The sequence below is a fragment of the Tigriopus californicus genome, chromosome 9, assembly GCF_007210705.1.
Source record: "Tigriopus californicus strain San Diego chromosome 9, Tcal_SD_v2.1, whole genome shotgun sequence".
Classification (NCBI taxonomy): Eukaryota; Metazoa; Arthropoda; class Copepoda; order Harpacticoida; family Harpacticidae; genus Tigriopus; species Tigriopus californicus.
Window position 1 is genome coordinate 235,107 of NC_081448.1, and position 15,125 is coordinate 250,231.

General features: G+C 47.0%; 2 protein-coding genes across 6 annotated transcripts; one reads left to right on the top strand and one right to left on the bottom strand.

Moving 5' to 3' along the window:
* Nucleotides 1-7,725: 7,725 nt before the first annotated feature.
* On the top strand, nucleotides 7,726-11,956 carry LOC131886589 (probable leucine--tRNA ligase, mitochondrial). Of its 5 annotated transcripts, none has more exons than XM_059234965.1 (10): nucleotides 7,726-7,859; nucleotides 8,676-8,892; nucleotides 8,973-9,188; nucleotides 9,264-9,597; nucleotides 9,718-10,348; nucleotides 10,423-10,623; nucleotides 10,690-10,948; nucleotides 11,012-11,140; nucleotides 11,206-11,555; nucleotides 11,636-11,956. In XM_059234965.1, the coding sequence occupies exons 1-10, from the start codon at nucleotides 7,744-7,746 to the stop codon at nucleotides 11,910-11,912; spliced, it is 2,730 nt and encodes a 909-aa protein (XP_059090948.1). In that variant the 5' UTR covers nucleotides 7,726-7,743; the 3' UTR covers nucleotides 11,913-11,956. The 5 variants fall into 5 exon arrangements, with proteins under 5 accessions (XP_059090948.1, XP_059090947.1, XP_059090951.1 ...); XM_059234964.1 differs by having other exon boundaries at nucleotides 7,735-8,075; XM_059234968.1 differs by lacking the exon at nucleotides 7,726-7,859 and adding an exon at nucleotides 8,093-8,111.
* LOC131886592 (uncharacterized) lies at nucleotides 11,411-14,745 on the bottom strand (the record flags this gene model as incomplete). Its single annotated transcript, XM_059234970.1, is given in 4 exon segments — nucleotides 11,411-13,188; nucleotides 13,617-13,982; nucleotides 14,069-14,306; nucleotides 14,377-14,745. Coding segments are annotated over 4 exon segments (1,783 nt in total), but the record flags the coding sequence as incomplete, so codon positions are not given.
* Nucleotides 14,746-15,125: the final 380 nt, after the last annotated feature.

Consider the following 15,125-nt stretch of genomic DNA (forward strand, 5'->3'; position numbering starts at 1 on the left):
ACACTTGCTTCAGCAGTGGCTGCTGCAGACCGGTCGAGCAAAGCTTCCAGTTGTAGCCTCTCCACCGCAAGCCAGACCATGGCGATACACCGCCAAAAAGTGACCTCTTTGGTAAAGAGAACTCAAGCCATATTGCCAGGGTTGTGCACAAGTCTACGCGAAGTTTAGCATAAACTTGATAGCCGCCACTGATTTCACTAGAGCTAGTACCCTCACTTTTTGCCCCTCCAACGTAATAGGTGGAAGGAACGTAACATAGTCTCGAACCGCAAAGCAAGCTGCAGCCTCTGGTTCCAGTTCTGCCTCAGTGACGAAGAGTACATCCACATCATTGCTCACGAGAAGGTTGATAAGCGCAAGCTCTTTGGTTCCCCCATTGTGAGATTCGCCGAGTTCCATGTCATTATTGTAAGCTCCCGCTGGCTAGTCTTGCCAAGACGGCCATGAGCAGCTCTGTCACCGTGGCGCTTGCCATGGATGTTTGCCCGATGGGTGTTGACACCCCCGTCAGGGTGCACGGGGGAATCGCTGCAGCTACTGGGCTGAAGGACCGACTGTTGTGTTTGTTGACTGACGAGGGAAATCGGCACACCTGGCTGAGGCTGCAACTTGTGCATACGACTTTGACTTGCTTGACTCCATCTTCACCTTCTGAAGCTTCTCCCGCATTCTGAGTGCGTCCAACTGAGACTTCATTAATTGCATCTTGAGTTCTTTTTCCCCACATGGGCATGCTGCCTTGTTTTTTTGTACTGTAGCTTCTGTTGCTCTTGGGGCTCAGGTGCCAATTGCCGGTCTTGGATCCCGAAGCAGGGGGGCCGGCGCGTCCCTGCTTGGAGTTTCCCGTCTTCTTCTTGCGTTTGACAATGTGCCAATCCATGCAGCTCTTTTGTCTGAACTCTCTGCAGGCTTCTTTGGAGCAGGTGATGGGATGAGCCCGGTTACAATCCGACACTGTGCACTTGGAACCAGACCATCTTGACTTGCAGAGTTTAGGACGCGGGGCTCCTTTGTTTTCCGTTCTCCCAGCATCCACATCCGGATAAGTGGGGCACACGGAAGTTGGTGAGGGTAGAGAGGAGGGACCCCCACTGTCTGTGTCAGGTAAGTCGTCCATTTTGTTCGCTTGTCCTTGGTCTTCATGTCCAACGGGGATAGGATCTCCCAATGGAGCAATGTCATTAAGGGTCGTCCCCAACAAGGCTGGCACATTGGCTACCGCGGTGCTCAAGCGTCCTAGGTAGTACCAGAGATCAGATTTAGTGTACTTGGAGTGGTACTTGACCTTGCTGGAGTCGCCCTCGGCCGTCACGAGCTCCTCGATAAGAGTGCGGCAATTCAGGTCGGCCTCCGACGGGACAGCCGGGGCCATGTCGAATGTTTGGCCAAGCCGAGGGAGTAAAACTGTCCCACCACGGCCCAAGAGGGGCCAGAAATTCAAATTATCCACTGAGCACCCAAAAAACACGCCTGTTTGCTTCGTTTGTATCAGCTGTTTCGATAACACACGCTCTTGTTGATGAAGGATCAGATACTTCTTTTGCAAGTGAGTCGCTAAGGGTTGGATTGATGGACTTATCGCTGGAAAAGCTCCAGATACACGGAGCAACCGGTTCTGTTCAAATCAGATCGTGTGAGACCCAAGTCACATTGGGTGGAGTTGATTCGGATCCAGAATATCCACTGATGGTCACATCCTTACCCGAGGTTAGCAAGAACCTACGAGGGCTTTCATGGAAGTCAATCCAAAACCGATGGGAGCATTTAAAAGATTTACCCCTCCCTCAAGACGGAGGGAAGGTAGAGCTCTTATTGGCCCTGGATTCAAAATCGTTGATCATGCCTCAAGAATGGCGGTGTGGAACACAAGGCGAGCCATATGCCTTCCGAACACCGTTGGGCTGGGTGGCTCGTGGCTGCATCCAAGAAGATCAAGGTGTTAATCCTTATATACATTTTGTCCAAGCCAAGGAGGGCAACCTTGATCAAAGACTTTCTGAGTTCTTTGCAACAGAAACGTTTGGGTCAGAGCTCAAAAAGCCTGGAGGGAAGATCCTCAGTCTTCAGGATCAATATGCACTTAAACTAATCAAAGAAACGACCAGGAAACTTCCAGATGAAGCTGGATATGAAGTGGCTCTCCCGTGGACACCAGGGATCCTTAAACCGCAAAACAATCGAAGTTTGGCTTTGAAATGATTTGAGGGGCTAGAACGTCGATTTCAACAGGATTCCAACTTTAAGAAAGCGTATGCTAAAGCCATGGGAACCTGTTTGTCCCAAGGATACGCCAAATTGATCAAGCAACCCAATGAGTTGGATCATTTAAGTCAAGCTTTCCTTCCACATCACGGCGTGTGGAAGAAGTGCTGGGTGAAAATCCGAATAGTCTTCAATTCCGCCGCCAAATATGAAGGACGAAGTCTCAATGACTGTTTATTGACCGGTCCGTCATTACAAAATGACATTTTCGATATTATGATCCGGTTCAGGGAGGGTGATGTGGCTGTAGCCGGGGACATCGAAGCCATGTTCAGTCGAGTGCGTCTTTTGGAAGGGGATGCCCGATACCATCGCTTCCTTTGGAGAGAAAATGAATCCGACCCAATCCGTACGTACCAGATGACAGGTGTCGTGTTCGGCGATTCACCATCCCCTTGTCTTGCTATTCATACGGTTTTACAAACCGCTGAGGATGCTAAATGCTCCGAATCTACCAAATATTGTATTCAATCTCAATTCTACGTTGATGATTATCTTGATAATTTCTCATTGGAAAGTCATGCCATCAAAGAATCCCTTAATGTGCGAGCAGTTCTTGCTCAGGGGAACTTTAACCTGGTTGGCTGGATGTCGAATAAACCTAGAGTGATGCAGGAACTGGGGGGAGGGGTTGCAGATAATATCCCTCTCTTGGAGACGAGTTCTGAGAACAAAGTTTTGGGAATGCGATGGAACATCAAGGAAGACGTCCTGGTTTTCGATGTCATGAAAACAGAAATTGACATTTACACCAGACGAACCATCTTGAGCCGTCTGGCCGGATTGTATGATCCAATGGGGCTTATGGCTCCGATCATCGTTGCCGGAAAGATTAAGATGAAGGAGTTGATCATACGAGGCCAAGGCTGGGATGATGAAATAGCCCAGGATCAAACTGTTTGGTGGTAGAGATGGATGGGAAATCTGAAATATCTACCTGAAGTCAGATTTCAAAGGCCCTACTCCCTAACTCCGGATTGTGATGCTGAGTATGAGGTTCACACCTTTTGTGATGCTTCAGAAGACGCGTTTGCAGCCGCAATCTATTTGAGAACCGTGAGAAAAAATGATGTCGAGATCACTTTGATTTGTTCAAAAACCAGGGTTTCTCCAAAGAAACCTATGACCATCCCAAGATTGGAACTACAAGCTGCGGTGTTAGGAGCTCGACTCGCGCAACACGTTGTCCAAGCCCTTCGCGTGGAAGTTTCCAGCCAAGTCTACTGGACTGATAGCAGAATCGTTTGGGCCTGGATTGCCAACTCTGCACATCATTTCAAACCTTTTGTCGCTCACCGGGTTGGTGAGAGCCAAACCATAACGTCAGTTGAGGATTGGCGACATGTGCCTGGCAAAGAGAATCCTGCCGATTTAGTGTCTAGGGGGTTAATTTCGGCCCGCGAGATTCCTTGAGCTTGGTTCTCTGGCCCAGAGTTCCTACTTTACCCTGAAGAGCACTGGCCTCAAGATGTGCAATCAGAACAATCCGAAGAATATGAATCAAACGAAACAAAATTAGAGACATGGTCAAGGTTCCATGATCCTCAAATACACGTCTGCACTGTGGGGAAAGATTTTGAAACCTTTAAAAGTGCAGTCAAATCAAAGATGGAAGCAAACAATCAAATATTTTTAATGGCCGAGGAAGAACTGATCCAACAATCTCAACTTGAAGCATTTAATGCTGGTATCGAAGCACTGAAGAGCGGGAAATCAATATCAAAATCATCAAGATTGCTTCAACTTTTGCCGTTCTTGGACAAGGCGGGAATAATTCGAGCAAAGGCCCGTATTGGTTGTGCCAAAGTGGACTACAACCAAAAGCATCCGATAGTGATGTGCCCCAAGGTTCCACTCACCACCCTCATTGTCAAACAATATCATATGAATAATCACCATCCTGGAACCAACCACCTTCTTGGACTTCTTTGGCAAAAGTATTGGATCCTCAGAGGAAGGGACCTCGTCAAGAAGATATGCCTTGGTTGCCGAAGATGTCAGATCCAAGTGACACGCCCTCTGATCCAAGAAATGTCCGATCTTCCACCTGAAAGAATGGCTATCGCCAAACCACCGTTCTATCATACATCTATTGACCTTTTTGGTCCATTAGAAATCGTGGTGCTTCGTAATCGGATTGAAAAGCAATGGGGAGTCATCTTTACATGCATAACTACACGAGCCGTTCACTTAGAGGTAGTACCTTCATTGTCAACTCAGGATTTCTTGAACACCTTCAGAAATTTCCTTAACATTCGAGGTCAACCTTCCACTGTCTATTCCGACAATGGTACCAATTTTGTCGGTGCCAAGAATCTACTAAAGGAGTTAGAATGGAAAGCACCAAGAGAATTTCAATCAGTGGAATGGAAATTCCAAGTACCTGGTGCACCCCATTGGGGCGGTGTTCATGAAGCCCTCGTCCGATCCGCTAAGACTACCATGAATAACGTCCTTGACCAAGAGCAGACTTCCCGTTGCCATCTGCGAGAATCCGAACTTTGAACTGTCTTTTGCGAAGTCATGGGTCTTCTTAACTCTCGTCCATTGTGCTATGTGGGTTCCAATCCCAATGATGCTCAAGTGTTAACTCTGTGGTATATTCAATTGTTCCTCCTGATCCCGCCACTTCCATAGTGCATTCCCCACTCTTGCTCGTTCCTCTCCTGTGCCCAATACTCATACCCTTGCTTCATTTTCCATCAAGCAGATCCTACTCGATAATAAACCCGACATGTTCTCCCCTGATTTGTGCTGGAATACTTTGATAGAAATGACACAAACTCCCAATCATTTTCTTTTACTTCGAGGGACAAAAGAAGTTCCCAATGGAATTTATTCTGTTCTTGATACTCGTCGACACTTCCAATATGTACAAGCTGTAGTTGAGAAGATCTGAACACGTTGGACTCTTGAGTATCTGCCAATTGTGCTTTCTCGAAAAAATGGACCACCAGGATGGAAAATGTGCAAGTGGGTAAAGAGGTCTTACTCGTGGGGAGTCCAGAACCCCGTTCAAAGTGGAAACTGGGTCGAGTAATCCAGGTCCATCCAGGGAAAGACGGTCTAGTCTGGGCAGTAACTGTTCAGTCCGGCAAAGAATGTCTGACTCGTCCCATTACAAAGATCTGTCCTTTGGGTCAAGCGTCAGTCCCTAATTCGTAATTTCATCCTCCTATCCTACAGCCAAGCATTGGGAAGTGGACGTGCTGACGATTCTTGTCTTGTGTCTCTTATCTATTCATGCCCTTTAAGCATGTGAATGCTTGCCTGAGGAAAAACTCGTATCGGGAAAAAGGAGAGGTTCTTTAACGAGTTGAGCTGACCGATAGAGGAAGTAAGAATACGAATCAGTTAGGTGACGCCATTGGAGTGTTTCCTAGAAATATATGAGTTTTAACCTATATGGTCCACCTTGATGTGTCAAGTCGCAAGACAAAAAACCAGTAGTCAACAAGGAGAAATCCTTGACCCATGAAGAGTATGAGAAAGTCATCCAGATACACTTGGTACCATTTAGAGGCCTCTAGTACCACTCTTGGCTAGGTTGCAAGGGATTCCGACCGTGGCAGCATTTCCTCCTACAACATCTCCAGGTACTTTTGGGTGTTAATCTTGACCCCTGCTTCATAAACACGAGCGGGGACTTTTTGCTGGAATTAGTCATAGCTGCTCAGATAATGATGGCGGCCGGGCCGTGCCGGCGCACAAAGAACCAGATTTTGGGGTCCACCTAGCTGTGGTTCATGGGGTAGGTCCAATCAGTCTTCCTGTTAAGTCTGAATTCGACCTTGAAGAGCTTTTCATCAGACCAGATCACCACCACGGTAGAGCTGTGCATCAGAACCGATAAGGTCTCAGAATTTGATCCGAAGTGATTTTTTGTAATCCAAATCCAAATCCGAATCTGAGAATTTGTTCTCACAAAGAACCAGATTTTGGGGTCCACCTAGCTGTGGTTCATGGGGTATGTCCAATCAGTCTTCCTGTTAAGTCTGAATTCGACCTTGAAGAGCTTTTCATCAGACCAGATCACCACCACGGTAGAGCTGTGCATCAGAACCGATAAGGTCTCAGAATTTGATCCGAAGTGATTTTTTGTAATCCAAATCCAAATCCGAATCTGAGAATTTGTTCTCAATCTGACCGAATCCGAATCCGATTTTTTCTCGGATCCGAATCCGAGATTAAACACCATGTTGGGCCTTTTGAGGTTGATGGGGAAAACATTAGCAATGTAGAAGCTATGGCTAACATGCTTGGAGATCAGTTCGCTAATGTGTTTTCAACCCCACTGAGTTCAGAAGCAACGGCTCTTCGTTCTAATGACGTGTCTGTTGAGATTGATGATGTTAGTCACATTGATGATCTCATGGTTATAAATTGAGATGTTTTAACGGCCATCAGGGACTTGAGGCTTTCAAGATCTCCTGGTCCTGATGATGTAATATCTCAGTTTCTGATGAGATGCTCACTGGTTCTTGCTCCTGTTTTCTTGTACTTGATGCTTTGCATTTTGGATCAGGGCAAGTTTCCCTCTTCACCAAAGTTAGCTCAGGTTGCTTGTTCCAATTTTCAAAAGGGGAGATAAGTTGCTCCCCAGTAACTAAAGGCCGATTTCCCTCACTTCAAATATTGCGAGGGTGTTTGAGAAGATCATGAAATTCAAACCTGTCGAATTTCTTATTATTCATCAGGTCCTTCCTCCTAGACAGCGTGGGTTCCGAGCACATTTTAGCACGGTTACCAAACTCATTGAACATATAGAGCAGGTTATTGAGGGACTAGAGAGCCATGAATCAGTAGATTTATCTCGACTTTACCAAGGCCTTTGACAAGGTAGATTATGGCCTTTTAGTTAACAGGCTCCATGAGATTGGAATCCAAGGCAAGGTTCTCAAGTGGTTGAAAAGTTTCATTTATGGTAGGAAGCAATTGGTTATGGTTGAGGGATCCCTTAGAGACATACATGATGTCAAGTCAGCTGTTCCTCAGGGCTCCATTTTGGGTCCTCTCCTTATCAGGCAGCTCAGAGGATGAAGGTAAGGCCATACAGCAGGTCTCATCCATGAAGGATTTAGGTGTAGCCTAATAGGTAATTGAGAACCTTACCTTGGATCATTAAATCTTGGAGCTTTTTGTTTAAGAACCCATGATCAATTTTGCCAAAGGCCTTGACAAAGTCTTAATTACAGGCTCCACAGAAAAACCTGGCAACTCAAGTTTATGATTATTACCCGTTGGTCGATCAAATAATAGATATTAATAAAAGTTAAGTAAAATTAATATACTCCTCGTCTTGAACTCCTGGGATTCCAATCCCAGTAGCGGTATGGAATTTCGCAAAAGAAATAAAACTTAAAAAATATGGCACGTTCTAGCATAGTCTGGCATGTTTTGAGAGGCATTTTAGTATGTTGGAGAACTTGGGGTCTAGCAACACTGTGTGAGAAGATGGTTTGTTTTGAATGTGAGCCAGCCATGTTGCGCTCAGGTGCCGGGAGGACATTATGCGGGCGTGGGTTTTCCGGGCCGCCCACCCAAAGTCGAAGCACGATCCGCCCCTCCCGCTTCGGCGTCAGGCGCTTGTGGGACGGGTGGGTGGAATCGAAACGGGCGAATCAATCGGTTTGGTCCGCCCAGGCGTCCAGGGCGTTCTCATCCGGGTCCAAGGGGGTGGGGGCGCGGGAAAACCCGTGGCTGGGATTTGATATGAAACGCGTGGAAGCCCATTGGAAGAAAGGAGGGCGGATTCGAGCCGAATGGCAGCAAAGATATAACGAACAACAACAACAACAACCAGACCAAGCCAAGTAAATCCAGGCCCGCCATCCATGCAGCACCCAAGGGTAGACTTATGCTTAGGTAGTCAAGCAGACAGATAGACAGATAGACAGGCGGGTTCAACCCCAAAACTGGGGCGGGGTCGTCAAGCACAATGAAATCTAGAGGGGCCAATGCCAGTATCCACATTGATATAGATACGTAGATGATAAGTAGACCCTGAAAGGAGAAGAAGATCCTCGAAAAGGAGCAAATTTGAGTGATTTCTCTGGTGGCGGGCCAGATTAACTCTTACCTAGTTTAAACGACAAAACCATAAACCAAACCATTAACCAAATTAAACCAAATCTGGCCAATCCGTTTCATGCCAATGAGTGGGTGATATTGATGGATTGGCAGTTGGTTTGAAGTTGTCGGTCATTTGGTGCATCTCATGGATGGACTTCGTAGAAAACTCCCAGCCCTACATTATGGTTATGGATTTTACATGCATCCATGAGTGTGAGTGGTAACCGCATGATAGCGTAGATAGATGACCCAATGACCTACGGGTCAGCGAAGTGCCGCTCCCCCGTTGCTTTTTGACCCCCGGCTTAGGCTGACGTCTTTTGACATTTCTTTCCCTTCAGCACGGCGAGCCAAGCGGGTCGAACAGTGTACGTACTGCCCATGTTTCCGTATCCCTCGGGCGCTCTGCACATGGGCCACGTGCGGGTTTACTCTATTTCCGACGTCATGGCCCATTATCACCGCTTTCAAGGCGCCCAAGTCCTCCATCCCATGGGCTGGGACGCCTTCGGGTTGCCTGCTGAAAACGCCGCTCGTCAGCATCACGTACAACCGCAAGTCAGTCCCACGGATACCCGTCCTGGCAGGCTGGCTGGACACCACTCTCAATCAATCGAGTTTGGTCTTTCTGCTTTCAGGACTGGACCCGTCAAAACATTGCCAGTATGAAAGAGCAGCTCATACACTTGGGCTTAACCTTTGATTGGGATCGCGAAGTGGCCACGTGCGATCCTAGCTATTATCGATGGACCCAGTGGATCTTCTTGCAACTCTTGGCCCAAAACCTGGTTTATCAAGCCGAGGCTCTTGTCAATTGGGATCCTGTGGATCGGACCGTTCTCGCCGACGAGCAGGCAGGTCCTGGCCAGCCGAGCCCCTGGTATGCTCGGCATTGTGATGCTTACTCATAACCTGATCCGTGTTCACAGGTGGATGAAAATGGACGGTCTTGGCGCTCGGGAGCCGTTGTCGAAAAGAAGCCCCTGAAACAATGGTTTGTTCGATCCACGCAGTACGCTCAATCCCTTTTGGACGGATTGGACGAGTCCGTATTGACGGGTTGGCGAGACGTGGTCTCCATGCAACGGTCTTGGATCGGGCCATGTGATGGGTTCAAGTTCAAATTCGGCTTAAATGCCGAACTTGAATCTCAGGACCTTTGGGTATGGACGAGTCGACCTGAACTCTTATGGGGCTCGGCATTTGTGGGGATCACGCCCGAGCACATTCTGGCCCAAACCCATGATCAATCCGAACTCCCAGGTGAGTGGAGAATTCAGTTGGTCTCTTTTTAAATTGACATTATGCCAACTTTAATCATTCCAACCATCATCTAAAAGAATATTCTGAAAGATCATCTTGATGCCATTGGCTCATTTCCAGAGTTTCAAATTAATGAAGGACGAGTCCAAAGGCTTCCACTTCAAGCCGTCAATCCAATGGATCCCAAACACATCTTGCCGATTCTTTTATTTCATGACACGGATGACTTCCCCTCCGAAAGTGACCACTTCTTGGGCATTCCCGAGATCTGCGCCATGTCTCGCTCTGTTGCTGAAGCCTTGACGATTCCTTTCACTTCGGTGTTGAGCACTGATCAAACTACCTTGATGAACTCCAGTCAGTTCTCGGGCCAATCCTTGGCCGCCGCCAAAGCCTCCATTCTAGATCAAGCTCGTGCACATAATGCAGGAGGATATGCGGTCAGCTCACGTCTCAAAGACTGGCTGATATCCCGACAGCGATATTGGGGTACCCCCATACCCATCATTCATTGCGAGGGGTGTGGCGCCGTCCCGGTTCCTTTCGAGGACCTACCCGTGGTCTTGCCCGAATTGGACTCCCTGAAACATGAAACCGGAGAGTTCGGCGAATCTCCACTAGCTCAAGCTCGCGAGTGGCTCGAGGACGTGGTGTGTCCCAAGTGTGGCTCCAATCATGCTCGCCGGGAGACCGATACCATGGATACTTTTGTGGACTCGGCTTGGTACTTCTTGCGATATCTGGACCCCAAGTAAGCATTGTGAATGAGTAGGTGCGGTGTTCTACTGGTAGATCGACGGCCTTACAAGTTGGATTTGTCCACAGGAATGGAAGCGAAATTTGTGGGCAGGGGCCAGCGCAAGCCCTCCCGGTGGACGTGTACATTGGCGGGAAAGAACATGCCACTCTGCATCTTTACTTTGCGCGCTTCATTACCCACTTTCTCCATCATTTGGGAATATCGCCCGTCAAGGAGCCGTTCAAGAAGCTCATCGTCCAAGGCATGGTCAAAAGCAAAACTTACAAGCAAGTGACGGTACATTTTCTGAAGGAGAGAATAGATTTGAGATAAACAACTTTCACTTTGGATAGGACCAAGAGCGATGGGCGTTTTGTGCCAGAGAGCGAAGTGGACTTGAGCCAAGAGCCTTTAGTTGAGAAGTCAAGTGGAGAGGAAGTCATCTCGTATTGGGACAAGATGAGCAAGTCCAAGTTTAATGGGGTTGATCCGAAGCACGTTATCGACAAATATGGTTGTGATACTACGAGACTCATGATGCTAGCCGAGGCATCCCCCACTGCCGAGAGGCTTTGGTCCGAGGACTCTTACACGTCCATAAATCAGCTTCAGGTGATCGAATAGCCAGAAGGGTAATTGCCTTCGGATAAAAATAGAAACTTAATCATGTTTCAGACCCGGTTTCTCAAGTTGTTGCGTTTAGCTCAAAGCGTTCATGTAGAGGAGGTGAAAGGTTCCGTGAGGTCGAAAGAATTCAAGGCCCACGAAGAACGCCTGATCAATTCGAGGAATTTCCACGTTTCGGTAAGGCTTTTGGGTGAACACTTGGTTAATTGTGTCCAAGAGAGGTCATATTGTTCATTTTTAAGGGCACCAATTTTGCTTATGCCACAACTTCAAACCTTCGGTTTGTTGTGCACAAGATCCAGTCACTCCTCAAGGACCTGTGGATCACTCCGGACGTGGTCAAGCGGGATTGCGTTGAATTTCAGCGCGGGTTGGCCACAGCCATCATCTTGATGACGCCCATGAGCCCCCATTTTTGCGCCGAGTTGTGGGAAGGGCTCCGGCAAGTCAAGGTCAAGCAATGTCCGAACTATCGTTGGGACAAGACAGTGTTCCATCAAGACTGGCCTCAAATGGATCGAGATTGGAAGCTTTCACTCGGGGTGGAATTCAAGGACAAAAACATTGACCAAATTCCTCTAAGCATTGACACGTATGGGAGAGTTCAAGAATATGAGCGAGGATGAATCCTCTCGAAAATTTGGCTAAAACTGGCATTTGACGTCGTTTCAGGTTGAATGATCTCACACATAAAAGTGCCCTAAAGTTAGTTGAAGAGCGCCCTCAGTATCAAGCCATCTTTGGAACGAATCCGGTTTTAAGTGAGTTCCACGTGGAGAAGGATCATCGGGCAGTTCTCAATGTAAAATTTGACATGGCAAAAATGTCGCCGCAGCAAAGGAAGCAACTACGAGAGCAAGAAAAAGAAGAAAAGCGTCGAAAACGAGAGAGGCGTCAAGAAAAGATTGCGGCTTTCCAGGCCATTGAAGCCAAAAAAACTGTGAAGTAAAGAATTAGGCAGTAAAAATAATAAAAACAAATACACCCACACAATACTTTAGAACATCCTTTCAGATTCGAAAGCCACGGGGCACTGAGACAAAGCTAGAAATAGCAATGCCGGAATATCTGCTCCGTAGAACTTCCGCCGTAACATTTTCGTTTTGTTTTCACTTAGGGAATTGTAGAAATGCACTGCATAAGAATTTGAAAAGAACTCGATCCACTCGATTTCCTTCCGTTTGTGGGAAATCAATACATCGTAATCGAACCAGCCTACGGGATAGAACTTTTTGGACCAAAGAACGTCCATCAAACCATGACAAGGTGTTCCAGACAGGTCCTCATCGCCTTCCCTCAGTTGAGCGATTCGAATTCGACAAAACTCTTCGAAAGCGCGCGTAAACAACTCTGGTCCGCCGCTCAACCGGTCCTGAAATGCATTCAAAAACAAGCGGCAGCTGTTGAGGAAACATTCATTCATCAGGGGTATTGCGCTGCGGCCAGTTCTCCAAGGGTCTTACTTCTGGATTGAAGGTTGTGGCAAAACGCCTCAAAATCTCTTGGGTGAAGGTGTGATTCGGGGAGAAATGAAAGATTCCGTTGGAGATCATGGTGAATTTATAATCATTGCGATTGTGATCGCCAGAAATGAAATTCCTCAAGCCCTCAACGGACTGGAGGTAAATCATATCCAAATCCGAATAGACGCCGCCATACCTCTGGACCAGAAGCAGTCTAAGAGCATCACTCAGCTGAACGATGCCATATTGGCTGTCCCAAAGTAGGTTCGACTTGAATAGATCTTGCAATGGGGTGCGTTGTGAGAGCTCGGAGGCGTCCACGTGACGGAAGAAGAGCCTTCTTTCGCCGAATTGCGAGTATAAATGACACGTGACATTGGAAGAGAGGTCTAGCGTGTCCGTGGTCATAGCCACGATGATGTAGAGATTCGGATTTGTCTTCAAGGCCGATTCCACTGAACAAGCTTGACGGGGTAAGAGGTGAGTCCTGTCGGCACTTTCGATGAAAAACATAATTCCCTTTTCGGACCAAAAACTCACATCTTCGAGATGGATCAGCGGAATCACCTCTTGTTTGGGGCAAATGGCGCATTTTTCGTCCGTTATATGGCAACTGCCTTGTATTGAGGCACTCACATAGGTAACACATAGACTGAAAATTATATGGTTGAACATGGTTCTGCCCTTCAGGGAAGCATGTTTGGAAAGTGCTGAGTACATGGCAACACGCGAGTTCTTGCTTCTGTTGTGATTCTCACGCCTCTGCATGAAATGTCCAGGTTTTCACCTTTACTTGATTAAACTATTGGGCGAGGGACCGATTGACGTCTAAAAAATAATTTGTCGACTATTCAATGATCTTTGAATGAATGTCCGGTCGTCCATAAAGCACTGGCGGAATTTTCTATAGAGTGAATGTGGGATGAAAAATCTCAAAATAGGTCAAGTATCAACCAAAGGATAGAGGGAGTTTACAAAGTTAGGAAACTGGATGATTATGAGATCACAAATGAACTGTTCGTTCATTCTTTTATTGTCCTAAGACGATGGACATTGAGCGCTATTACAAATGTACAACAGCCTTTTTAACAAAGGAACTAGAATTGATCAACAAAATTGTTAACGGCAATATTGGTTCTGTTTGGGAAAACACGTAATCGCAAAGGTAAGAAAGGACGACACATCTTTTAGAACAGTTTTACGGAGTCGAAAGAGATTGGACAAAACCGTTCTGCCAGATAGAGATAAGCGGGCACATCGCTGCCGTAGAATCGTGGTTTCTGAATGACCTTTTGACTTCCAGCAATGGAATTGAAAAGATGCACGGTGACACTATGGATAAAGCGAGCTTCCCACTCAGACCGAGATTTGAGCTCTGAAACCAAATCAGATACACCAAACCAGCCCATGGGATAAAGAACGCGTTGCTTGACAATATCCACGCCATGGCATCGATCTGGCTTGAACGTTCTCCGATGAATTACGGCGCTCTTGTCCATCCCACAGAGCTCTTTCAACGCGTCGGACATGGTGCGAGGCCCGCCACTGAGTCGAACCTGAAACAGGGTGGAATTCATCAGACTGAGTCATAAGCCAATTATAAACCAACCTCAAAGTACATATTTTTGACTTGGATTCTTACCGAGGGGTCGAATGTGTGGGCAAATTTTTCGACACAGAGATTGATGAAAGGATGGCCTTTGTCGAAGTGGAAAACAGCATTGTTCACGGTTTGTCCAATCACATCGCCTTCACCATCGAGCTGATTGTGATCCCCGGTTATGACATTTCGCAAGTGACTGGTGTCTTTCATGAACACAACGTCCAAGTCCGAGTACCAACCACCGTATTTCTGGATTAGTAAGAGTCTCAGTGCGTCACTGCAAGATTAGATATAGTCATTTGTCGACAAGCCAGCAATGACCCAGTATTGTCATTTATCCAACTTGCCTATTTTGAACAACCTGAAACGGTCCCGAGTCCAAGCCACCTTCCTCAAAGATGGCTTGTAGTGGAGTGTCTTGGAAGAATTTCTCCCGACTGATGTGTCGAAAGATCAGTCGTGATTCAGGATGTCCCAAAAACAAGTGACAAGTGGCATTGTGCGAAAGGTCCAATTGTTGAGCCGTGAATACCATCACTGCCAGTGGAATGTTTGAAGCCCTCAAGGCTGATTCCACTGCGCACGCCTGCCGGTGAAGCAAGTGGTCTCGACCCGAGCTCTCAATGAAGAATACCTTGGTCTCAAGAGGGAGCTCATCCTCGAGATCCGGTAAGTCTATGATTCGGGTACTGGGGCACTGAAATGTACCTGAAACACTGGACACTGGCCTGACAACTAGAGCCTGAATGAGTTTGGGCCTTGTGACATTGATCATCGTCACCTATTTCTAGCGCTTGGCTAAATACAATGAGCGTTGAAAATTGCCACCCAATGCATGGCACGAGGTTGGATCAACACTGTCTTGACCAAGTGTCATGCAGTAGTATCGGGTGGAAAACACTTGATTTTGCTGAGTAACTCTCAACATTAACCTGGGCTTACATCTTGAATCCTATTCAGACCTTGAAGCCTGGCCGTGCATGTCTTCGTCAAACATGACCGTAATGCGGGAAATGCACAGGCAATCACTAGACTTGGACAAAAATGTTATTTTCACGTCCAGCAAAACTTGCATTAGTTGGAAAGTTCGTATTTT